The 25,882-nt window shown below is 39.3% G+C and overlaps 2 protein-coding genes and 1 non-coding gene across 15 annotated transcripts in view; 2 read left to right on the top strand and 1 right to left on the bottom strand.

The window, feature by feature from the left end:
* HERC3 (HECT and RLD domain containing E3 ubiquitin protein ligase 3) overlaps nt 1-25,882 on the bottom strand; it is a 117,301-nt gene that overhangs the window by 10,200 nt on the left and 81,219 nt on the right. For 8 of the 13 annotated variants that reach the window (XM_002814961.5, XM_009240190.4, XM_009240191.4 and 5 more), the window contains 7 exons: nt 23,529-23,552; nt 23,347-23,436; nt 21,642-21,812; nt 19,532-19,675; nt 18,443-18,609; nt 12,959-13,025; nt 12,389-12,471 (listed from right to left, as the gene is read on the bottom strand). In XM_002814961.5, the coding sequence (XP_002815007.1) occupies nt 12,389-12,471; nt 12,959-13,025; nt 18,443-18,609; nt 19,532-19,675; nt 21,642-21,812; nt 23,347-23,436; nt 23,529-23,552 (746 nt within the window). Of the gene's footprint in view, nt 1-2,534; nt 6,788-12,388; nt 12,472-12,958; nt 13,026-18,442; nt 18,610-19,531; nt 19,676-21,641; nt 21,813-23,346; nt 23,437-23,528; nt 23,553-25,882 lie in introns of those variants that run through there. The other 5 variants (XM_054554151.2, XM_009240192.3, XM_054554153.2 and 2 more) reach the window with 2 other exon arrangements.
* On the top strand, nt 1,783-3,758 carry NAP1L5 (nucleosome assembly protein 1 like 5). Its single transcript, NM_001133495.1, is given in 1 exon segment — nt 1,783-3,758. A coding segment is annotated over 1 exon segment (555 nt). The 5' UTR covers nt 1,783-1,912; the 3' UTR covers nt 2,468-3,758.
* Nucleotides 14,824-14,930, top strand: LOC112133344 (U6 spliceosomal RNA). Its single transcript, XR_002914988.1, has one exon. It is a non-coding gene; the product is annotated as a U6 spliceosomal RNA (small nuclear RNA).

Raw genomic sequence — 25,882 nt, 5'->3', positions numbered from 1 at the left:
AGGGTGAGGAGGGTGGGGGAAGAAGAGGGTGAGGAGGGTGGGGGAAGAAGAGGGTGAGGAGGGTGGGGGAAGAAGAGGGTGAGGAGGGTGGGGGAAGAAGAGGGTGAGGAGGGTGGGGGAAGAAGAGGGTGAGGAGGGTGGGGAAGAAGAGGGTGAGGAAGGTGGGGAAGAAGAGGGTGAGGAGGGTGGGGAAGAAGAGGGTGAGGAAGGTGGGGAAGAAGAGGGTGAGGAGGGTGGGGAAGAAGAGGGTGAGGAAGGTGGGGAAGAAGAGGGTGAGGAAGGTGGGGAAGAAGAGGGTGAGGAAGGTGGGGAAGAAGAGGGTGAGGAGGGTGGGGAAGAAGAGGGTGAGGAGGGTGGGGAAGAAGAGGGTGAGGAGGGTGGGGGAAGAAGAGGGTGAGGAACGTGGGGAAGAAGAGGGTGAGGAGGGTGGGGAAGAAGAGGGTGAGGAAGGTGGGGAAGAAGAGGGTGAGGAGGGTGGGGAAGAAGAGGGTGAGGAGGGTGGGGAAGAAGAGGGTGAGGAAGGTGGGGGAAGAAGAGGGTGAGGAAGGTGGGGGAAGAAGAGGGTGAGGAAGGTGGGGGAAGAAGAGGGTGAGGAAGGTGGGGGAAGAAGAGGGTGAGGAGGGGGGGGAAGAAGAGGGTGAGGAGGGGGGGGAAGAAGAGGGTGAGGAAGGAGGCAGTGAGTGGGGAAGAAGAGGGTGAGGAAGGTGGGGAAGAAGAGGGTGAGGAAGGTGCGGAAGAAGAGGGTGAGGAAGGAGGCAGTGAGTGGGGAAGAAGAGGGTGAGGAGGGTGGGGAAGAAGAAGGTGAGGAGGGTGAGGAAGAAGAGGGTGAGGAAGGAGGCAGTGAGTGGGGAAGAAGGCGGGGAAGAAGACGGGCAGAAGGTGGGGCATAAGACAGTGCAGGGGAGGGGCAGGAGGGAGGGAGAAGACGTGGTATGGAAAGGTGTGAAAACAGATAGTGGGGAAGGCAGGGAAGCAGACGGTGTCGGGGGAAGGCCGGGAAGACGAACGTGAGCCGGGTGGGATAGATGGCACATGCTTTAACCAAGATAAGAGGGGGCCTTGGCCCTGGGCCCCATGCTTTAGAGATACTTGCTTTTTTTCAGCCCTCCTCAAGCTTTAGTCCTTCCCACAGGCCAAAGATTCTGTAGGATTTTCTAGAACACACACCAGGACACCGGGAACTCTGAGATTTCCTACCCAAATGGCTCCAAAACTGCTTCCAGGGGCGTCCTGCTGAGAGACGACCTTGACACCAGGATATGTGCCGCTAGGTGTGTGGGATGGCCAAGGGGGTGCTGGGTGGACACACAGGTACAGAGCTTAGATATGCAAGCTGCCCTATCCACACACATGCACCCCAGGTCCCCAAAGGGGTGGAATGGAGCCAGCTTGCCTGTTCCTCCACTGCATGGAGAGGAATGTGGAGGAATCTAAGAGGTGATCAAACGCCAGCTATGGAGAGAGATGCAGAGGAAAGCGAAGACATATGCACTGGCATTTGTAGAAGGGCCTGGATGGGGGTGAGGAGCACACGGAAAACGGTCTGAGGCCATCTATGCAGTTCCTGAAGAAGCACCTCGGGCAGCCACTGACACTCCCAGCCCAGCTCTACAGGGGGGTGGGTACATGGGTGGGCTGGGAACAGGGTGTCTGTCCAACAGGCGGGTGTTGAGGGCCCATAAGATGTCAGGGTAGCAACAGGAGGAATCTGGTGCAGTATGAGCGCACGGCCGTCAGCTGATAGTGGGAAGCCAGTCAAGTGCCGCGAAAGCAGGAGGCGGGGCCGCAGCCAACGTCATTCCCGCGGCCGCGCGTCACTGCCACTTGCCGCATCCGCAAGATCTCTCTGGACCAGCTCGGGTGCAGGGCCTCTGCGGGAGCCCTCCTAGACCTCTGCGGCTTCTCCTCTAACATGGCCGACTCGGAAAACCAGGGGCCTGCGGAGCCTAGCCAGGCGGCGGCGGCGGCAGCGGAGGCAGCGGCGGAGGAGGTAATGGCGGAAGGCGGTGCGCAGGGTGGAGACTGTGACAGCGCGGCTGGTGACCCTGACAGCGCGGCTGGTGAGATGGCTGAGGAACCCCAGACCCCTGCAGAGAATGCCCCAAAGCCGAAAAATGACTTTATCGAGAGCCTGCCTAATTCGGTGAAATGCCGAGTCCTGGCCCTCAAAAAGCTGCAGAAGCGATGCGATAAGATAGAAGCCAAATTTGATAAGGAATTTCAGGCTCTGGAAAAAAAGTATAATGACATCTATAAGCCCCTACTCGCCAAGATCCAAGAGCTCACCGGCGAGATGGAGGGGTGTGCATGGACCTTGGAGGGGGAGGAGGAGGAGGAAGAGGAGTACGAGGATGACGAGGAGGAGGGGGAAGAAGAGGAGGAGGAGGAGGAGGCTGCGGCAGAGGCTGCCGCGGGGGCCAAACATGACGATGCCCACGCCGAGATGCCTGATGACGCCAAGAAGTAAGGGGGGCAGAGGTGGATGAAGAGAAAGCCCACGAAGAAAAAAGCCTGGTTTTGTTTTTCCCAGAATATTGGTGGACTTAAAAAGGCTCAGGTTTTTGACCAAAATACAATGTGAATTTATTCTGACATTCCTAAAATAGATTAAATTGAAGCAATTAGATCCTGGCCAGCTCAATTCAAATTAGACTTTTATTTTGAACATAATAAATATATCAAAAGGTGTCAAAGAAAACCGAATTAAACCCAAAATTATGTTTTCATGGTCTCTTCTCTGAGGACTGAGGTTTACAAAGGGTGTTAGTAGATGCGAAGTAAAGAACGTCACTTTGAAACCCATTCATCACACAGCATACGCTACACATGGAACACCCAAGCCATGACTGAACACGTTCTCAGTGCTTAATTCTTAAATTTCTTTACTCATGACATTTCGCAGTGCAGAGAAGGCAGAACCCAAGAAAAACGTCATCTTTGAGACTTTGCTTTTGTAACGCAGACATCAGCTTTACACTTCACAGGAGATTGATGGCATTGAGGAAGACTGCAATGGAGATCATGACACTACTGTTAATAAGGCCAGGAAAACTGCCATTTCAAGTTCTGAAAAATGTTTTGAGTATTTGAATTTAGAGAAGCAACATGGTTCCAAGAAGGAGGGTGTAAAACCTGTAAAATACTGTCAACATATGTACTCATTAGTTACAATCTCATGTTTGTGTTTTCTTAGTAGTGCCTATTTACAAATACGTAAAAAATACCCCAAATATGTTTAAGTATTAAATCACTTTACCTAGCGTTTTAGAAATATTAATTTACTTGAAGAGATGTAGAATGTAGCAAATTCTGTAAAGCATGTGTATCCAGCGTTATGTACTTTGAGCCTTGTGACGTCTTTCTGTCATGTAGCTTTTAGGGTGTAGCTGTGAAAATCATCAGAACTCTTCACTGAAGCTAATGTTTGGAAAAAACATATACTTGAAGAACCAATCCAAGTGTGTGCCCCTACCCCCAGCTCAGAAGTAGAAAGGGTTTAAGTTTGCTTGTATTAGCTGTGCCTTCATTATTTTGCTATGTAAATGTGACATATTAATTATAAAATGGTGCATAATCAAATTTTACTGCTTGAGGACAGATGCATACAGTAAGGATTTTTAGGAAGAATATATTTAATGTAAAGACTCTTAGCTTCTGTGTGGGTTTTGAATTATGTGTGAGCCAGTGATCTATAAAGAAACATAAGCTTAAAGTTGTTTATCACTGTGGTGTTAATAAAACAGTATTTTCAAAAAATATATACAAAAGACTTCGTACTGTGACTGCCTGTATTCAAATCCCAGCTCTGCCTCCTATTAGTAATGTACCTTAGGCAACTCAGCTAATACTCTCAGTGCTCAGTTTCTCCTCATCTACAAAAGGGAATAGGAATAGTCCCTTCCTCATAGGTTACTATGAAGAGCAAATGGATTAATACATATAAAGCCTATAGAATAGCGTCCAAACCATATAAGTACTGAATAATTCTTAGCTATTATTATTACATGAAAGATAAAGACAGTGATTGGAAATTCAATCCTCCTTCTCTCCTGTTACAAAATGGGAGAAACGGACATCACTACATCCCTCCCTATGTTTATGATTCCTTATTATGAGAGAAGAATGTGGCCTTTAATTCAGAAATGCAGGAAATTAAACTATCTTGTTTTGGTTTCCTCAATATAATATCAGGTTTTTATCATCTCCCAGAAAGGATAAAAAAGGCAATTTCAACTTTATGTTTGCTTCATTCTTAATGAAGCAGAAAGTTTTTTTAAAAAACTGGACTCCAGAAAAATTAAAAAATCAGATGCCATTTGCTTCCTTTTCCCCGAAGGGTTAAAATTACAAAGAAGCAAAATTATATTGCTTTATCCTAGGGAATGGAAGGCAGCACTGACCTGTTGCTAATAACAACAGATTGTTGAGTACAAACAACCTTAAGGTAATGTTAATCTTCCTTATGCTCAGGCCAACCAAAAGAGAAAATCAGAATAATATATTACATACGAAGTTCTGATTATCTTAATCATATGATTATCTTAATAGAGAAAAAATCTAATAAAATTTAATATTCATTTCTTATATCCAGGAATGAGAAAGACTATCATTTTACTATTTTTCTGGGTCCAGTAAAAAGCAAAAATGATTGAAACACAACTAAGAGGCATAAGTATTGGGAAATGTTTTTTACATATAGAAAACCCAAGATAATCAACTGGAAAACAATTCAATTTAATAAGTTTGATGAATTGACCAGTTATCAGATAAATACACAAAAACCAATAACCATTTATAGGCACTAATAATGATCAAAATATATGTGAAAGGCTCTCACAGTAAAAATAAGAAATCAAAACATTTATAAAACCTCTAATAAGAAATGTGTATAACCTATGTAAAAATAAAAAACAAATAAACATAACATAAGCCTTTGGATAGTAAGATTGAATATCACAAAAATGTCAGTTCTTCCCAAATTAACTTTTATCACAATTCTAACGAAAACTCAAACTGGATCTGGAACCTAATATAATTACCATAATGTTCACCTTAAGAACAGCTAACAAAACCTTTAGCAATTTGGAAACAGTTTAGATTTTTACCTCAGACTACAGACTAATTGAAGAAAATATATTAAATATCAATTACTGGACAGGGAACGGCTAGGATTAGAGTGATATAAGACCAAAAGAAATAACACACATGACAACACAAAAATTAAGAAATCACAGAGTTAAAGACACTCTACATTTTCAAAACCAAAAACAGAGGATAAAACCTACAATAAATATGGATGGTAAAGGGTTAATAGTCATACACATAATGAAGAGATCCTATGAATCATATGAAAATTATTAAGTCCTACTAGAGAAATACATAAAGGAAATCAGCAGAGTCTCTAAAAAGAGGAAAGACTGCAAACCCTGCCTGAGGCAGAAAGAACTCACCTAGTGCTGCGTGTTCCTGAACCTGCAGCACTAGGTGAGCCAGGGCTCTGGCAGGGTCTAGAGACAAGCGTTCCTAGCTATGTGCTCTGGCCAGCAATCTTTCTTTTGTTTATGATAAGACTTTAGCTATGGGGTTTTCTAGCTTAGAGAATTGTTGGCCACTTCTCTAAGGATACAGGGATGTTTGTGATGTCAAGCGATTTCTGCCATTTCCTAACTGGGCTAATCTTTATATTGTTTCCTGGACTGCTTATTTGGTAGTTTCTCTGGCAACCCAAAAACCTACATGTTAACATCTAGCAGGATACCCTTGCTTCAAGGTAGGTCAAACACTATCATTCATAAACCATTTTAACCTATCATAGGCCAAAATTAGTCAACAAAACACAAAATAACTGGCAGAAAGAAACGCAGCATGCAATACACAACCAACTCTCTGAGTGTTATGCAGAAAACTGGCATGCCGATGCTTACTGTGAAAACTGGCATGGCAGCTCTCTCTGCCTGAGAATGTACACTGAATGCATACACATAGACACATTTACACATATACACACACATACACACTTTTTATTGAGGTGAAATTCGCATAACATAAAATTAACCATTTTAAAGGTAACAATTCAGTGGCATTTTGTACATTCACAATGCTGTGCAACCACAAATGAATTAACCTTCTAGTTAATTCATTTTTTAAACAAATATTTTAGAGGTAAACAGCAGTAAAATACATCAATACTGTGTAGAGTATGTAAAGTAGCCTATGTGTGAAAGAAATGCAACTTTTTTTTTTTTTTTTTTAAAGAATACACACCATGTTTCTAAGGACTGGGTGAAATGGTGATAATGACATACAAGGGAGTATAATTCATTAGCAAAATCAATTTATCAAAAATATCTACCAACAAATTCAAATGTCATACATTTTAATTCCATTTCACCCCTGAGACCTTATCATTAAAAAGCAAATTTAAAGGCACAAAATCCTTTATACACAAAAGATGCTTGATATAGTCTTATTAAAAATGGTGGTGGTGGGGAAGAGAAAAAAGAGGAATAAAAAAGAACATACAAACAAGCCAAATATTCAACAGTGAAGAAACAGAAAAATACACATTCACATAGCAGACCATGCAGTCACTATTAAGGGCATTCATGAGGACTTTGAAATAGCATTTTAAATATAAGCATTGTCTTCACCTAAGTTTAAAAATTCAGACATTCCATTTCATACGTATATTAGTTATGTTTTTAACTATTCCAATTTTGCTTTTTAAAAACATTACCTAGTCGGCCTGAAACGAAAAACAGCAAAGTCTTCAAAGTCATTTTTCTTCCTAGGGGGAAAGGAGGATGGGAACTCTTGAGCCCCAGCCTTAGCCCCTGAGAGGCCATATGCTGATGCCAATGGAGCGCAGTCTAACTCAAACCACCTGGCTTTGAATCCTGGCTCTGGTTTAGAATCCTGGACTTCTAGATGTGTAACCTTGAACAAGAGACTTATGCCTGTCTGTGCCTTAGTTTCCTCATCAGTAAATGGGGAGGCTTACATGTAAAATATTTCAAATAGTGTCTGACGCATGGTAAGCACTCAAGAAGTGTTACTGGTATTTTAATTCTGCTGTTCCTGTAATAGTCCAGTGCAAATACAATGCAGATCTTAAAGACTGCAATCCTCAGAAACAATCCTGAAAGATCAACTGAAGTCTGCCAGCGGTCCTGAAGTAGATCTTAAGGAGCAAGAAGTGTTTGTCATGCATGAGTTTTATTCTCAGGTTCTCACTACGGAATCTAGATGCCCTTTGAAGCATTTACCTTAAGTTTGGCATTTCTTACTATGTGATCTTTTTACTCTACTCTCTGCCCCCCACTGCCCCACCCCCCAGCCCCATGTGTGTGTCATCCGTTTCTTTTTTAACATGGGGAAAATGGGAAGACAGCAATTGCATTTAATTTGATTGCATCAAATTAAGGTAAATTTTAGGGAATCTAGAATGATATATGGGTTTTTCACTAATGGTAATAACACCATGTTATAGACCATAAGAAATGCTTAACCATGAGTAGTCATGTGATATAGTATTATCCAGATGTGACTACCAGCTGGTGGCAAGATTTGTCTATGATGCAGCCACCAGTAATCAGCCACAGATGTTCTTTTACCTGGATGCCTACAACTCATTTGACTGTGTAGGTTCTGTCCAAGGATAGAAAGCATTTTAAAACCAAATGAAATGGAATAAATTATGAATACAGAATTGGTATTCCTCTGGCATTTTCCCCTGGGGCAGCAATGCCAGCAAATATCTTACTGTTAACAAAAACAGCCTCAATGCCAGAAGTATCTGTGTATACAACTGCCTAAGTTAAAAGTCCAGTAGGTATTCTTCTTACAGCTCTTTCATTTTCTTAGTCATATAATTTAGGACTGCCAATGACTACATTATGGCATACAGCCAAGGAAATAATGACTATAATGATCAATCTTTTATAACTTCATACAGCCTTTCTTACCAGGACCTCAGTGTACTTTGTTGGTAAGATTTCTATTTTGTGCAGCATAAAATGAAAAGAAAAAAAAATTCACTCATGTCTTTTTCTGGTGGTCCCTAACCAAAACAGCTATAGTAAAGAGTACAGCAGTAACCATGAATGGGACTGGTGTCCGTATAAGAGTCATGAAAGCTTGCTTCCCATCGCTGCTCTCTACCATGCTAGGATACAACGAGAAGTCAGCAGTCTGCAACGTGGAAGAAGGCCCTCGCCAGAACCTAACCATGCTGGCAGCCTAATCTTGGACTTCCAGCCTCCAGAACGTGACAAATACATTTGTGTTGTTTATAAGCCATCCAGTTTATCGTACTTTTTTACAGCAGCCCAAACGAAGACAAACAGGTAACTGTGACAGCAACAGGGTCTCCTGCCTGTCACTGAGTGACAAAGACATGTACATCAGTGCCTAAAGCAGCATGGATGAGTTCACAGTGTACTCAATGAGTACTCTGAAAAACCAAAATCTAAATTTCTACCTAGTACAGAAGTTGTTCTCTACATCTTGAACACAGTAAAATGCAATCAAAATTTCTCTGTCTGAAACGACAACTCAGATTTTTCCATCCCTTTACAGAGCACCTTTCACGTTTATATCCTCTTCTCTACTTTCTAGTATCCAAATCTTAGTAGGCTTCCAAACTTAGCTCTATCTCGTATCTGTCCTCCCAGATGCATCTGTCCAAGCTGACTTCTCTGAACGCCTTCAGATTCAACCACCCAATTTAGTCTTCATATTCCATTTATGGTTGCATCTGAGAACAGCTTATCACCGTAAACAAACTGTGTTATATTTTACTATTCCTGCAGTTTCTCCCACAACTGTTGAGTCAATTCAATTGTTGATTCAAAGAAATGTCTGTTGAATAAGGAGAAAGACAGTGAGAGTGACAGGGAGAGAGAAATGGAGAAACAGAAAGAGAAAAATTCAGACTCAGAAAGAAAAAAAAAAGAGACAAAAAATATGCTAAGAGAAATAACTTGACAAAGATATGAAAAGGAGTAATAAGTTCTGGCCACTGCCTCAATTGCAGACTACATTGCCAACTGCCTATTCCTGCACTAGGTCATTCATTTCCCCAGCCACTGGATCATACTCACAGAGCATTATGATGACTCAGCAGAGAATGAGGACGCTCTGAATGTTCCCCTTCCTCAGGATGCTTGCCTATCCCACTGTTAGCTTCTAACAAATGATGCACACATTATCTTGTCTGAAACTTAATGCAAAAGCTAAGACATTGTTTGAAAGGCTACGTATGTATCTACATACGTACTTACACGCATCCACAATGTTATAAAGCAATCCCCAAAACCAGGAAGGAAGACAAATCAGCTGGGCTAACAAATCTGCTTTATGATCTGCCATAAATTTCCCAATTCTAAAAACATTATCTTATTATATGGAATAAAAAGCCTGTTCTTATTAAGGAAATAAACATCCTGAAAATAAATTATTTACTGTTAACAAAAGTACCAATGTTATATAAAGGAAACTGCTTCTAGCCCCAAGAGATTCTTATCAATGGTTTTGATTGCAACATTCTTACTTGAATCAAGACTAGCCTCTATATTAGGTTTCTAGAGCCAAGATAATTCCATCAACTGAAGCCAGTTTTGTTGCGTGTCTGGGTGGCTTCTGCATCATTTCACTCAACTCTGATACTATAGCTCACTTTCCCCAAAGCTGAGGCTTCTTGGATAGTCTGGAAGGTTTACATGACAAAAAAAAAAAAAAATGGTTACTGAATGCTGTATGAGATCACACTAGCTTCGAATTGTTTGTTAAAATGTCAAGGATGGGCCAGGAGCGGTGGCTCATGCCTGTAATCCCAGCACTTTGGGAGGCCGAGGCGGGCAGATCAGCTCAGGTCAGGAGTTCGAGACCAGCCTGGCCAACATGGCAAAACCCCGTCTCTACTAAAAATACAAAAATTAGCCGGGCATGGTGGTACACACCTGTAATCCTAGTTATGCGGGAGGCCGAGGCAGAAGAATCACTTGAACCCAGGAGGTGAAGGTTGCAGTGAGCCGAGATGGCACAATTGCACTCCAGCCTTGGAGACAGAGTGAGACTCTGTCTCGAAAAAAAAAAAAAAAAGAAAAAAGTAGTCAAGGATGAAAGAAGAAGTCTGTCAATATTTTTCTATCTTTTTTTTTTTTTTTTTTTGCAGGGAGGGGGAGATGAGGTCTTGCTTTGTTGTCCAGGCTGGAGTGCAGAGGCATGATCATGGCTCACTACAGCCTCCACTTTCCAAGCTCAAGTGATCCTCCCACTTTTGCCTCCTGAGTAGCTGGAACTACAGATGTGCACTGCCACACACCTGGCTAATTTTTTTTTTTTTTGTACTTTTTTGTAGAGACTTGGTTTTGCTATCTTGCCCACGCTGGTCTTGAACTTCTGAGCTCAAGCAATTCACCCACCTTGGCCTCCCAAAGTTCTGGGATTACAGGCATGAGCCACTGCATCCAGCCCATTCCTATTTTCAAAAGGAAAGATTATGGAAGAAAATCAAGATAGATCACTTGGATAGAGTCAATTTAATAGGATCTCCAATTGCATCTTCCCAACTATTTAGAGGAAGAAGCCAATAAAAGTCCAGAGTGAGTTTTACTTAATTTTCCTGCATGCATACAAACACCGTCTAGTTTCTCCACATCTGTATCTTTTTTCATAGCTTAAATGAAACTTTGCTTTCCTCTTTAAAGGCTTCCAAAGAAAGACTGTCATTCTCTCACCTTTCCCACCCCCTACTTGCTCTTTCCTTAAGCCAGGAAGTTTCAATGCTAGTCTATGTGCAAATTATGCTCAAATCCTCAAGAGTCTGCATGTTATTCTAACTTACATAGCTCCTCTAAGAAATTACGTTTTCCTTGTCCTTGTTTTTCATTTCACCACTTCTTTCTTGTTGATTCTTGCTGTAAGTGACCTCAAATTTAATAGTGATTGAGGCTCACATAACTAATTAAAAAATATTCATATAAGACTTCTTTATTGAGATATATAAATTTTCTGCTCTAAACACAATCACCTGGGTATCACAAAGACATATCAAAATCAATATATTCAAAATGGAACTTTCCCTTGAACCTGCTTTATAGACTCTGTTTCCTATTAGTTAGTGTTTGAATTAGAAACCTCAGCATTATTATCAATATATGGCTCTCTCATGCCATCCATATATAATCAGACACTAGCTGCTATTTGGTTATATAACCAACTCTGTTTCCCACTGCCTTCATTCTGGCTGTTAACATCCTTTACCTGAGCTACCTTAAAAGCCTCCTAATGGGTATCCCTGCACATGGTCTATTTCCACATGACCCCCAAAGTAATCGTTCTAAAATAGAAACCAACCATGTTCTACTCCAAGTGCAGTTCAAGGCCTTGATAACCTCCACTCTGATGCTACTATAGTCTCCCTTCACCCGTACACCAGTCCCCACTCCACAAGTACCCAACATTCTCTGTCATGTGTCAAACTGGAAAGTCCCGACTCATCTGGTGCCTAAAATGTTTCCTCCAACTTGCATTTTTTAATGTCTGATAAAAGTGTTGTAGCCTCTTACCCTAGTACCGTGGTACCTGGGCTACAACTTCTATCACATACACTGGATTCTATCGCAATTATTCCATACATTGACCCTTCTCAACTAATCCCAAGCTTCTAAGGATAGAAGTTATTCACCCTCTATAGCCAGCAATATGGCTGGCACACAGTGGGCACTCAGTGTTTATAAAGTAAATTGATTTCATGCAGATTAGCACAATTTAATATAAAAGTAAGCAAAATTATCTTCTCTCCTCTAAAGAGTTAACTCAGAGATTATGAATCATCCTGAAAAATCAAATGTACCTGAATTTGTTGTTATGATCCAGACTCTATGACAAATCATTCAGCAGTAAAATAGCAGTGATAGTAAGCACCTTTATACAATTCATTTATTCAACACATATTTTTTGAGTATTTTTGTGCCAGGCACTCTGTTAGATACTAGAAACTCTGTGCTAGATGCTAGGAGTTCATTCATTCCAAAGTATTTTCCTGTAAATTATCTCATTTCATTCTCACAGCCATCCCATGAAGTAGAGAGGACAGTGATTATAATCCCCATTTGGCAGATGAGAAAACTGAAACCAGTTTACGTAACTTGCTCAAAGCCAAAAAGATGCAGCTCTAGAACTAAAACAGTCATCTCCTGAATCTAGGCCTGGTGCTTGCTCTGCTTTAAAAATTATTTAAAATCTGTAAATTCTTGCCCTTATCACCATTACCTCCTCTGAAGAAGGTATTAATATTAAAAAGTAATTTTTATTTTGGTCTTAAATGTAAAACTGCAGAAATATGAAGTAGCAGCATCTGCAGCAGTCCAAGGTCAGGACTAACCTGTTATCCCTGCACACAGTCACATTATCTCCCCCAGGTATCAGCTTCTTCTGTTCAATCACTCCATAGCTTTCTCGGCAGATCTATATTTAAGGTGGAAAAAAGAAATATTTCAATTTTGTTGACCATTCATCTTTCTAGAACTCAAATGACCGAGAGAGGCTTTAGGAACAAATGTAGTTTCATAACTATTACAGAAAATTAGTGGGAGAATAATCAGAACTTGAGTCAGAAAACATTAGCATGTTAAAAAACATCTTTTGTTTTAGGACATGGAGTTGCCAATAAATGCAATCAAGGAGAAAATGACACGAACTCAAGAATATGTGTCAAGAGTAGGAAGGATCATTTCTTCAATAATTTTCCTAAGTGCACAGATTAATCATTCATTCATTTATTCAACACACTCACTGAACCCCTATAACACTCAAGACACTATGATAAAAATAATTTGATTCAAAGAAGTCTCTGACTTTTTTCTATGATTTGAAGAAGAACTAATGGTAATTATCACTCTAATGATGGTAAGAGAGACAGCCACAATCCTAAGTAAACTGTGGAAATTCTTACCGTGAAGTTGAGGCAGAAAGTCTCCTCCACATCCTCCCCGGGGTAATCTAAAAGCTCTTGGAGACTCCTAATCATAGAATGACAGAAAACGAAAAGTAGCAAGTCAGACACTGCTGCAACAGTGTTTCTACTTCAGTTACATGTCCAGACAATTTCCAAGGAAAAACTATGAAAGAAGATTCTGGAATAAACATAAATCCAGACGGACAGAAAATCATGTACCTTGCGGAGAATTATGGCACTAGACCTACAAAATATTCATTAATTATTCTCTCTTCTTACCGACAAATCTTATTAGACTTGAAAAGAAATTCAGATGGATTTTTAATCTGACATACTTGGGTCCTCTTAACTCTGGTGTAGCTTGCAAGTGTGTGTGTATACATATAAATGAGGAGATGGTATTGCAGGGGCCCTCCAGCCAGCTTCACTGGCTTATGCATTAGTAAAATAATCCTTCCATCATACAAAATTTAAAAAGCCACAAAGTCACCACATCCACTGAGGAATCTTAATGGCTTACTTGTTAACACAGAAGTCTCTATATAGTAAAGACCAGGGGTACCCAATCTTTTGGCTTCCCCAGGCCACATTGGAAGAAGAATTGCCTTGGGCCACATGTAAAATACACTCACATTAATTTTTTTTTAAGAGATGGAGAGAGGAAAATAAGTTGTATTTGAGAGGTTATGCATTGCACAGGCATAACAAGCTGATATTTTGCATGCCAAATGTGTCCATAACAATATACTATCTCCATGTAATTCAGCATAAAACACTGCTAACTGTCTTCAACAATATAATTTTAAATGATTGATTTCAGACACTCCAAAAATTCACAAGCCAAGAAAACTGTCACAGTTGTTCACCTTCTCCCTAATGTTAACCAGTGAAAAAAGAGCTTCTTTTTAAATATTTTTTTCTTCCTTGAGACTGAAGAGACATAAAAGTAAGTCTGGTTTTATTAGTAGTACACAGATAAAATATATATTGAAGAAAACACATCTTTACTTTTTTTTCACCCAGTCAGACTGGCTTTATTATTATTATTATTATTTTACTTTAAGTTCTGGGATACATGTGCAGAACGTGCAGGTTTGTTACATAGGTATACATGTGCTATGGTGGTTTGCTGCACCTATCAACCTGTCATCTAGGTTTTAAGCCCCACATGCATTAGGTATTTGTCCTAATGCTCTCCCTCCCCTTCGCCCTCCACCACCCGACAGGCCCCAGTGTGTGATGTTCCCCTCCCTGTGTCCACATGTTCTCATTGTTCAACTCCCACTTATAAGTGAGAACATGAGGTGTTTGGTTTTCTGTTCCTGTGTTAGCTTGCTAAGAATGATGGCTTCCAGCTTCATCCATGTTCCTGCAAAGGACATAAACTCATTCATTTTTATGGCTGCATAGTATTCCATGGTGTGTATGTGCCATGTTTTCTTTATCCAGTCTATCATTGATGGGCATTTGGGTTGGTTCCAAGTCTTTGCTATTGTAAATAATGCTGCAATAAACATACGTGTGTGCATGTGTCCTTATAGTAGAATGATTTATAATCCTTTGGATATATACCCAGTAATGGGACAGCTGGGTCAAATGGTATTTCTGGTTCTAGATCCCTGTGGAATCGCCACACTGTCTTCCACAATGGTTGAACTAATTTACACTCCCACCGACAGTGTAAAAGCATTCCTATTTCTTCAGAGCCTTGCCAGAATCTGTTGTTTCCTGACTTTTTAATAATCTCCATTCTGACTAGCGTGAGATGGTATCTCATTGTGGTTTTGATTTGCATTTCTCTAATGACCAGTGATGATGAGCTTTTTTTCATACGTTTGTTGGCCACATAAATGTCTTCTTTTGTGCTTGCTTCAGCAGCACATATACTAAAATTGGAAGGATACAGAGAAGATTAGCATGGCCCCTGCGCAAGGATGACACGCAAATTCGTGAAGCGTTCCATGTTTTTTTTTTAAAAAAAGTCTTCTTTTGAGAAGCATCTGTTCATATCCTTTGCCCACTTTTTGATGGGGTTGTTTTTTTCTTGTAAATTTTCTTAAGTTCCTTGTAGATTCTGGATATTAGACTTTCGTCAGATGGATAGATTGCAAAAATTTTCCCCATTCTATAGGTTTTCTGTTCCCTCTGCTGGTAGTTTGTTTTGCTGTGCAGAAGCTCTTTAGTTCGATTAGATCCGATTTGTCAATTTTGGCTTTTGTTGCCCTTGCTTTTGGTGTTTTAGTCATAAAGTCTTTGCCCATGCCTATGTCCTGAATGGTATTGCCTAGATTTTCTTCTAGGGTTTTTATGGTTTTGGGTTTTTACATTTAAGTCTTTAATCCATCTTGAGTTAATTTTTGTATAAGGTGTAAGGAAGGGGTCCAGTTTCTGTTTTCTGCATATGGCTAGCCAGTTTTCCCAGCACCATTTATTAAATAGGGAATCCTTTCCTCATTGCTTGTTTTTGTCAGGTTTGTCAAAAATCAGATGATTGTAGATGTGTGGTATTATTTCTGAGGTCTCTATTCTGTTCTATTGGTCTATATATCTGTTTTGGTACCAGTACCATGTTGTTTTGGTTACTATAGCCTTGTAGTATAGTTTGAAGTCAAGTAGTGTAACGTCTCCAGCTTTGCTTTTGCTTAGGATTGTCTTGGCTATATGGGCTCTTTTATGGTTCCATATGAAATTTAAAGTAGTTTTTTCTAATTCTGAACAGAAAGTCAATGGTAGCTTGATGGGAATCGTACTGAATCTATAAATTACTTTGGGAAGTAGGCCATTTTCACAATATTGATTCTTCCTATCCATGAGCATGGAATTTCTTTCCATTTGTTTGTGTTGTCTCTTATTTCTTTGAGCAGTGGTACACTAACACTAATGATAGCTAATGAACTAAAGAAGAAAAATTGCAAAAAAATCTCATGATGTTTTAAGAAAGTTTGTGAGTTTGTGTTGGGCTGCATTCAAAGCCATCCTGGACCACACACAGCCTGCAGGCCGAGGGTTAGACAAGCTTGGTAAAAACACTTTATTATCTCTGTCACACTAACTAAAGAATAATGAAAAAAACGTACTCTTAAAAGAAGAATATGTTTATGGCAACAACAATCATATCCTAGCTCTCAAGAGAATACATTCTTATAACTAGATCTCATTCACACTTTCTTCTTCAGTGAGCTCCAGTCTTGCAATTCTATCAAGAGTTGCCTGGAAAGAAAAGTCCTAGTGTGGAATTTAAATCTGCCACCAGTTAATCAGCCAAAGTCATTACTTGAAATACATAATTCTCAGCCACATAAGCAAAGTAAGGGAGACACATTTCTGTTTGCTCTCTAGGCTTTTCTTTCAGTTACCAAAAAATTAACACTGTCTGGGTCTCCTGTGCCACTTTTTAGTATTACTTCTAAGTTTTTTCTTCCACTCTGTGTGTCCTCCCATCCTTTACAGTTTCTCAGTATTGGTGTCCTATACAAGAGGGATGCTCTCATTTATGGAGGGTACCTTCATCAGTATCCCTTCTCTACAAAAAGATGTTCCCTCCCGTTAAAGTTGTCCTTTTATATACTTGATCTGATGTGACCCAAAATCAATACAGAGAAACTCAAGAATAAAAGGAATTTTAAGAGCCAGAAAGAGAATAACATAACATAAAACAGCCCCATCAACAAGTGGACGAAGGATATGGACACTTCTCAAAAGAAGACATTTATGCAGCCAAAAGACACATGAAAAAATGCTCATCATCACTGGTCATCAGAGAAATGCAAATCAAAACCACAATAAGATACCATCTCACACCAGTTAGAATGGCGATCATCAAAAAGTCAGGAAACAACAGGTGCTGGAGAGGATGTGGAGAAATAGGAACACTTTTACACTGTTGGTGGGACTGTAAACTAGTTCAACCATTGTGGAAGTCAGTGTGGCGATTCCTCAGGGATCTTGAACTAGAAATACCATTTGACCCAGCCATCCCATTACTGGGTATATACCCAAAGGATTATAAATCATGCTGCTATAAAGACACATGCACACGTATGTTTATTGCGGCACTATTCACAATAGCAAAGACTTGGAACCAAACCAATGTCCAACAATGATAGACTGGATTAAGAAAATGTGGCACATATACACCATGGAATACTATGCAGCCATAAAAAATGATGAGTTCATGTCCTTTGCAGGGACATGGATGAAGCTGGAAACCATCATTCTCAGCAAACTATCGCAAGGACAAAAAACCAAACACCGCATGTTCTCACTCATAGGTGGGAATTGAACAATGAGAACACATGGACACAGGAAGGGGAACATCACACACCGGGGCCTGTTGTGGGGTGGGGGGAGGGGGGAGGGATAGCATTAGGAGATATACCTAATGTTAAATGACGAGTTAATGGGTGCAGCACACCAACATGGCACATGTATACATATGTAACTAACCTGCACGTTGTGCACATGTACCCTAAAACTTAAAGTATAATAAAAAAAATAAATAAAAATAAAAATAAATGTGGCTCTACAATTTGGAAACATTGTGGAAGTTCCTCAAAAGGATAAATACAGAGTTACTCAGCAATTCTACTCCTAGGCATATACCAAGAGAAATGAAAACTTGCATTTGTACAAAAACTTGTGCACAAATGTTCACGGCAGCATTATTCATAATAGTCAAAACTGGAAACAACCCAATGTCCATCAACTGATGAATGGATAAATGAAATGTGGTATATCCATATAATGAAACATTATTTGGCAGTTTAAAAAATAAAATAGAGTTGGCTCTTCATATCCATATGTTCCACATCCATGGATTCAACCAAAGGCCAATCAAAATTATAGTATTTGCAGAGAGGTTGACTGATGGGCACAAATTACATTTTGATAGAAGAAATGCGACCTAGTATTTGATAGATCAGTAGGATGACCATAGTTTACAATAATCTATTGTATATTTCAAAATAGAATAATTCGAGTGTTTCTAACATAAACAGAAATATTTAAGGTGATGGATATCCCAGTTACACTGGTTTGAACTTTACAAATTATATAATGTATTATATTATCACATGTACCCCCAAAATATGTGTATCTATTTTGCCTCAACAACAAAAACAGTTTAATTAAAGAAAGAAAATACAGTATTTGCAGGGTGTAAAACCCAAGGATATGGAAGGTCAACTTTTCCAATCCATGGGTTCTTCTAGGACCTCTGCAGGACTTGAGCACATGTGGATTTTGTTATCTGCAGGGTGTCCTGGAACTAATAACCCTCGGATACCGATACTGTACCGATAACACAGGCAATGTCTCAAGCAAGTAGCCGTACAGCTACATCTTAGACAAAACACACATAACAGGGTCTAACCACAGGATGCAATAAACTCAGATTTGTACAGATGGTATTTTCAACCTTTAATCCTCATGCCAGAGGCAGCCACAACAGTTTCAGATACCAATCGCCTTTTAGCTTTGTACCTTCCTTCAGTGGGTGACAACTCCTTTAAGTCTTCCAAGCCAGGCTTTACGTTGAGTAACTTCTTGTAGAGAGCCAATGGAAAGTGGAGATCAACCACAGTGGAGTTGTAGATAGCTAGTCCACAGGTTATACCAATCAAGTGAAACCAGTTGTGCTCTACAAAACACTTTTTAGGACATATACAAATGTGTTAAAAAGAAATGCAATGTTTCTGGCCTTCAAACATTCTACCATTTTCCTTAAAATATTTTCAAAATAAAAGAATAAAGGTCTCGTTAATATTTAGTTACCTTCTGTAGCAAAGAAACACCCTGACAAAAGTTGTTATCCCTTAAAGATGCGATGTAGACAGAGTTAAGCATTTGTACCTAGTGATACAGAGAACAGCTCACAATCATCTAGAGCAGGGCTATCCAACAGAACTTTCAGCCATGATAGAAACATTCTATTCTGTCCCATCTTATATGGTAGCCACTGGCTACATGTGTCTACTAGGCACAGGAAATGTGGCTAGTACCACAGAGCAAATGAATCTTTGCTGTTACTTACTTTTAAATAAATAATATATAAATAGCCACATGTGGCTAGTGCCTAGTGGCTACCTTTTGGTATGGTGCAGATCTAGGAAGAAAACTCTCATAGAAAAAAATGTAAATGACAGTCTGATTGAAATTAGAACGCCTTTAAAAACTTAGCTCTCCTACTGAAGTTTCAAAAATAAAGTGTGCATGCATATGTATGTGTGTGATATTATCATAGTTATTAAAATCAGACATATTTGATTATTGACCTTCCACATGTCACAAAACCAATTTATCACACTGTTTCCTTTTACCCTTCTCGATAACAAGACTTGGATCTTACCTACTAGAAATGGAAATGGGACTGATGGCTCACAAAATGCACTGTGAGGTCTTGGCAACAAGTATATATGAAGACTGGACAAACATTTTAATTACTTATAAATATTTTGAATTATTATCCTTGTTATGTTCCCCTTTGCAAAGTTAGAAGTTAGGGGATTGGTCTGACAACAAAAAGAAAGTTTAATTTAATCCATCTGTTTAACTGTGACACCACTTACTCACCGTATCTGAAAACCACAAGAGATTTGAATCTTGGTAGTAGGTAAACATTCCATAGATGGGATTCAAAAGCTCTTTTAACAGCAAAAGAAAAAATTCCTTTGTAACACCACCAGCATCCACTGCTTCTTCACCATCAAATATTACCTTAAAATAATAGAATAGAATTAATGCTTCAGGGAAATCTATGACAAATTTTATCTCTTTTTAGCAGACCATTTTCTAAACTCAGGACAAAGGAAGGAAAGCATAACAAAGAATACACACTGATGCAATGAAAACTGCAAGGTGTGTCTGTTGATTATTGCTGGTAGTTTTAACAAGGTACTTATAGATACATACAATTTTTACTAAGTGCTTCAAGGGATACAAAGGAAGTCAGAAATTTACCACGTGTCCTTAGAAAGTATACTATCTATTGGCTGGGCGTGGTGGCTCACGCCTGTAATCCTAGCACTTTGGGAGGCCAAGGCAGGCAGATCACCTGAGGTCAGGAGTTCGAGACCAGCCTGGCAAACATGGTGAAACCCTGTCTCTACTAAAAATACAAAAATGAGTCTGGCGTGGTGGTGGGCACCTGTAATCCACTACTCGGGAGGCTGAGACAGGAGTGTCGCTTGAATCTGGGAGGCAGAGGGTGCAGTGAGCCGAGATCACACCACTGCACTCCAGCCTGGGCAATAAAGAGCGAAACTCAGACCAAAAAAAAAAAAAAAAAAAAAAAAGTCTACCATCTACTTAAGGGCAGAAAGACAAACATAAAAGAAGCAGAGAATACTTTTTATTTTTAAAGAGTCAAATATATAATGAGAGGTAAATATTCTGGCACATAGAAAAAAATGATTTTTCATTTAACTTGAATAAAAGAACACTTTCTGGGAGAAATCACTCTCAATAGAGTTCTTGAAGTAACTGCTGCATGTAGAAGAGAAGAGGGTATTCTAATCAGACACAGACATGGGCTCCATGAGGGAGTGGAAGTGGGCATGCTGGATACATAATGGTTATTAACAGTAACAACTACAGCAAATCAACAAATGACATGGAGTTTACTACATACCAGCTCTTAAACTCTGTAAACCTAATCCTCAGAACAGCCTTATACATAGGGTACTATTATCATCCCCATTTCATAGATAATGACTCGGGCACAGAGCTAAAAACAGCATTCAACAAAGCTTACACTTGTGGCTGTCTTCAAGATTGCCTAGAGCAGGACAAGAGTAAAAGTGGGACAGAGACTAGGACCTGGATTACACAGATGCCAGAAGAATACTGCTACAAAGCAAGAACTGCCTCACCTGAATTACCTACTGAAAACAGGGCAAAAAGAAAAGCTGTGTCAAAAATATAACCCAGAAATTCTGGGGAGAACAACCAGGCAGATTGATGTGACTGATGCTACTTATTAGAAATTTTGGAAAGGGTAACAATATTATGGAGATGATCAGTTCATTTCATGCCTATTACATTTCTGAAAGTGGAACTCTTAACAAGATTAGCAATAGGGATATGGAAGTTGTCTGAGGGAAAAGATGAATGACTTTAAACAATTTCAAATAATTCACTAAGTATTTCTGGAATACCTACTGTGTACCAAGCATTATGCCAAGCCCTGGAAATATGCATGGTATATGGAGAGAGAAATTTTTTTTCATTTAATAATTTGCAGGTACTAGGTGTGCCTCTCATAATAGGCCAATAGCTTCCCAGATGATTTTACTACCTTTCCATTTTCCTATTTTACCTTCTTTCTCTTAAATCTTTGATATCCACAATCTTCCTAAATGATAGCTTAATAGCGGTAATTAGTCAAAGCTTTCGTTTTTGTTGTTGTTTGCTTGTTTTTGATAGAGCTGGAACTGGTACACCAAAGACAGCAGAAGACAAAGAAAGCACTCTTAATCTTTCAAATAATCCACTGGCATTTTTATCCAATGTTATATTGAGGTGTTCTGTTTGGTGATTTGACAAAAGGAGGTGATTAAATTCTTGCAAAATGAATGAAAGAATGGCTGCACCCCACAATTTTAATAAGATCACTGCTGCTTAATCAACACTGTTCAAAGAAAAATTGCGAAGGTATTTAGAGGAATATCCTGAAGGAACTCACTTTGAGAGGCTTTTTCAAATCAATATCAGAATGAATGCTCAGCTCTCTTAGGGCATCTCCAACAAGGTTGTTCCTGCGAACGTGAAGGACCAGGAAGGGGCTTCTGGCCAGCAGAGGCTCCAGGGTGAGAAGCATGAAGACATTCTGCAGGTTGGCTCCATTGACTGCCACCTGGAATGGCACAGTCAAGAACACAATTACTCAGAGCACACGTGTGAGTTGGGAGAGCAGTCAGCTGTGCTTCTGGACTTGGGGGCGCTGACTGTATCTCTGTTTTGTTCATTTTTTTCCCTCTTAACTTCCACAGATTTTCTAAGTTACTTATGTTTACACAGCACACAAGTCTTTCTAATCTGGACTCACAGAAATTAACTAAAACAGTTTATGAATCATATGATTTATAACCAGGTCCAGGAAAGTGACTTAAACTAGCTGATTAATACTAAAATAGTATCACGCTTGAAGAAACATGGTAGAAAGTGGGTAAAAACCACAACTTTCAAAATGGCAGGAAAAGAAAGCTAATAACCACTTGTTAAAAAGAGTTATTCTTTGAAAAATGTTCATTTCTCTTGAAAACCTCTAAACTGTCAATATCACAGATATAGCAATATGAAAACATATATATAGATAGATGCAGTCAGAGCTGGAAAGAGACAGACAAGCAGACAGTCAGAGAGATGGAGAGGGAAAGATAAATGAAGTTATGTATCTATATCTACCAACGGTAGGAATTGGAGGATTTGAGCTGCTAATTCACAAATGTTTTTGTGGCTTGTCAAAATCAATTATACTTTATAATAAAAATGTGTATTTAAAATAAATTATTAAATAAATCTCTATAACAAGTTTTTATTCAACAAAGAATTCCCAAGTTCCATTTAATTCTCTATGTCAGGAGTCAGCAAACTGAGGCCCCACACATCAAATCCAGCCTGCTGTCTGTTTTTGCATAGCTCTTGAACTAATAATGGTTTCTATTTTTTTTTTTTTTTGAGACAGAGTCTTGCTCTGTCGCCCAGGCTGGAATGCGGTGGCGCAATCTCAGCTCACTGAAACCTCCACATCCCGGGTTCAAGTGATTTTCCTGTCTCAGCCTCCCGAGTAGCTGAGATTACAGGTGGGCGCCACCATGGCCAACTAAGTTTTGTATTTAGAGACAGGGTTTCACCACGTTGGCCAGGCTGGTCTTGACCTCCTGACCTCTGATAAGCCTGCCTTGGCCTCCCAAAGTGTTAGGATTATAGGCACGAGCCACTGCGCCCGGTATGGTTTCTACATTTTTTTAATGGGTGAAAAAAATTAAATGAAGAATAATCTTTCACCACATGTAAAAATTATATAATATGCAAATTTCAACATACATAAAGTTTTGTTGGAATATAGCCATGCTCATTCATTTATATATTGTCTATCACTGCTTTTGTGCTAAAAGAGAGTAGAATAGTTTTAACGAGACCATATGGTCCCCAAAGCTTAAAACATTTACTAAGTCGTCCTTTTGCCAATCTCTAATCTACATAAATGTGTATTCACCTATGTGTGTTATATTCAACACAAAATTACTGAAAAGTTTCAAACAGTTTTAAGAATTATAATGGAATTTCAACCAAATATGTTTTCTCCTACTAGAAAAAATTACAACTGAATGTCTAGAATGGGAGAAACACATTAAAAAGAAGAAATAATTTCTAAAATATGATACCTGCATCTGTAGTTCAGCATCTGTCTGTAACATTTTAGTCTTGGCTTGGGCATCAAAGATGAAAGGGTAGGAACAAAGTGTTACAGTATCCTAGAATAAAGCACATTATTGACAGTATTATACTATTCCACAGAAAGAATAGCTGGAAAAATATAAAAGCAAATTTAAAAAGGATCATTTACCTGTATTATTGATGGTCTAGCCTTCTGTGTAAAGAAAAATAAAAAGTCTCTTACTTAAATTGTAAAACCTGAATTTTAATCCCTCCAAAAGTAAAATATAAATAACAAAACACAGAACCAATCTGACTACTGGCCATAGAACTAACACCATTTGAATGGCTGACTAAATTTTGAGGGAAAAGATGTTTTGATGGCCACAGAATGAGAAAAAGAGCAAAAGCAATTAAAAGATATTTTCTTATGACTGTTAAAGGGCATGTCCCTAACTCTCCACAATTCACAGCATTAATAGAATTCTCTTTTATAAGAAATCTAGTTCCAAAACAGGAGCTTTACAACCTTGTCTTCACAGGTTAATTTTTGTTGGGTGAAGTGGACAATACAAATTAGATTTTATTTGTTAAATGATGTTGCATCTTCCTACACACACACACACACACACACACACACACACACACACACACACACAGGCTGCTACTCTTAGGAGAAACCAAGTATTTGGAAAGAATTTCAGGTGCTTCTAAAAAGGACTTTATCTAGTAAGCTGTCGCTGACTCAGCATTTAGACTAGTACTTGGCCTACAGAATGCATTCCATCAACATGTGAATGCACCTGTGAATAAACTTTGGAGGGGAGTAATGGTAAAAACCCACAACCACAATGAAGGACATCTAGGAGATATGTTATAGTTTCACTTTTTGTTAAGTTACGTAACAAACATTAACTTAATATTAACTTAATAGAAACAAAAAAAAATCAACAATATAGGTTATGTTGATCTGTAGCAAGAATTCTCAAAGAGAAAACCATGGGTGTATTCTCAGAGATCTGGGAGTGCTCTATATATTTCTTAATGATATCCTAAACAAAATTAGTAAAACATATTAAGTTACATTTGTTTGAATAACTGCATTGGCATCATGTTATTATTTAATTGTCCAGGTGTAGTGAGAAAAGAGAGAAGCAGTCTTGGCATGTGGATGCTCCATCTGCACCTAAGAAAAGGCCAATGCAGTCCTGGCTTGCTGCATAAACATGGTTTAACAGCAGTTGAAGGAGAAAACAGAGGTGAGTCATCCCAGCCAGATGGGCGGTGGAACTCAAGCACCAGGACCTGACAGCAGGCAGGCCACATCCACAATGCAACTGGGGTTTGGGTTCAGTAAGACATGTTTGATCATCACGTAAAATCAATGAGGCTAATCTGCATTTTATTGCTGTTAGAGTTTTGTTTGTATTTAATTTATAAATTTGGTTTGGTTTTATAATTGTACTATATCAGTAGTATATGAATAAGCAGCATGTGCCTCCTTTTGTCCTTATGGATATTTAAATAAAATCATTTAAAAGCAATTTTAATTAAAATCTACCCTGTTAACCCTTTATAACTAGGTTCCTCCAGGGATCTTGGCACATTTCTCTAGACAGAGAAACACTAATTGAAGAAACAATTCCAGTCCAGTGAGATCAGGTATGAAATCCTGCATATATAATCCAGACCAATCTTACTCACTCTCATGCCTACATATCCAATTACTTTGAAGTTAGAAATCAAGATGACTAAAAACAAAAAAACAAAACCACACCATAAAACGGCACTATAGAAAGCTAAGTCATCTTCTAGTCTAGGTACCTACAAAAGATATAATAATCCTGGGAAAGAAAGTAGGCTTAAAACTGGTGCCAATATTCACAATTTCCTAATCTGTTTCTCAGAAGAGATTAGTTTATGCAAAGCATTATCTGCCTATTCTCAAGGGAAAAGACAGATCTTGAAAGTGTGTTGGTCTATAAAGCAAGATAAAGTTTTAGATATTTCAAATATAAAAGCGACTATGGAAGAGGTGATAATAAAAACAGTTCTGGCATTATTAAGTACATACTGACATTTTAGTTGGTGTAATGCAGTTATTTCAGACATCAATCAGCAGTTTTGTCTGTATTCCTTGGCTCTTTCCAGTCCCACTCCTGTTCTCTGACTCTCTCCCCCAACCCTCTTCCTGTAACCCCCACCTTCAGCCTCCCTGCACCCCTTAAATACCCACCTTCTGCAGCTCGTATTCCCTCCCAGCATCCCTCACCTGACCCCTTCCCACACCCCAGAGGTGAAGGAACCCAGTTTTGGAAGTGGGCTGATCTCTCTACTGGAGAAGGGGAGGAGTTAAATTGAGGGCAGGGTCACCATTCTCTCTGTTGAGTGGGATGGCTGGGAAGAAATCCAAAACTGCCTAAGTTAGGAGCCACAGCCAAAGCCAGAGAGACACTGCCCAGAGCTGGTGGTCTAGAGAAGTCTCAGGTGAGCCAGCGAGGCAGGCAGGAAGATATGGAAGCCTTACAAAACAGAAGTGCCAGC

The sequence above is a fragment of the Pongo abelii genome, chromosome 3 (genome assembly GCF_028885655.2).
Source record: "Pongo abelii isolate AG06213 chromosome 3, NHGRI_mPonAbe1-v2.0_pri, whole genome shotgun sequence".
NCBI lineage: Eukaryota > Metazoa > Chordata > Mammalia > Primates > Hominidae > Pongo > Pongo abelii.
The sequence above is the reverse complement of the archived record's forward strand: the minus strand, read 5'-3'. Positions and strand labels throughout refer to the sequence as shown.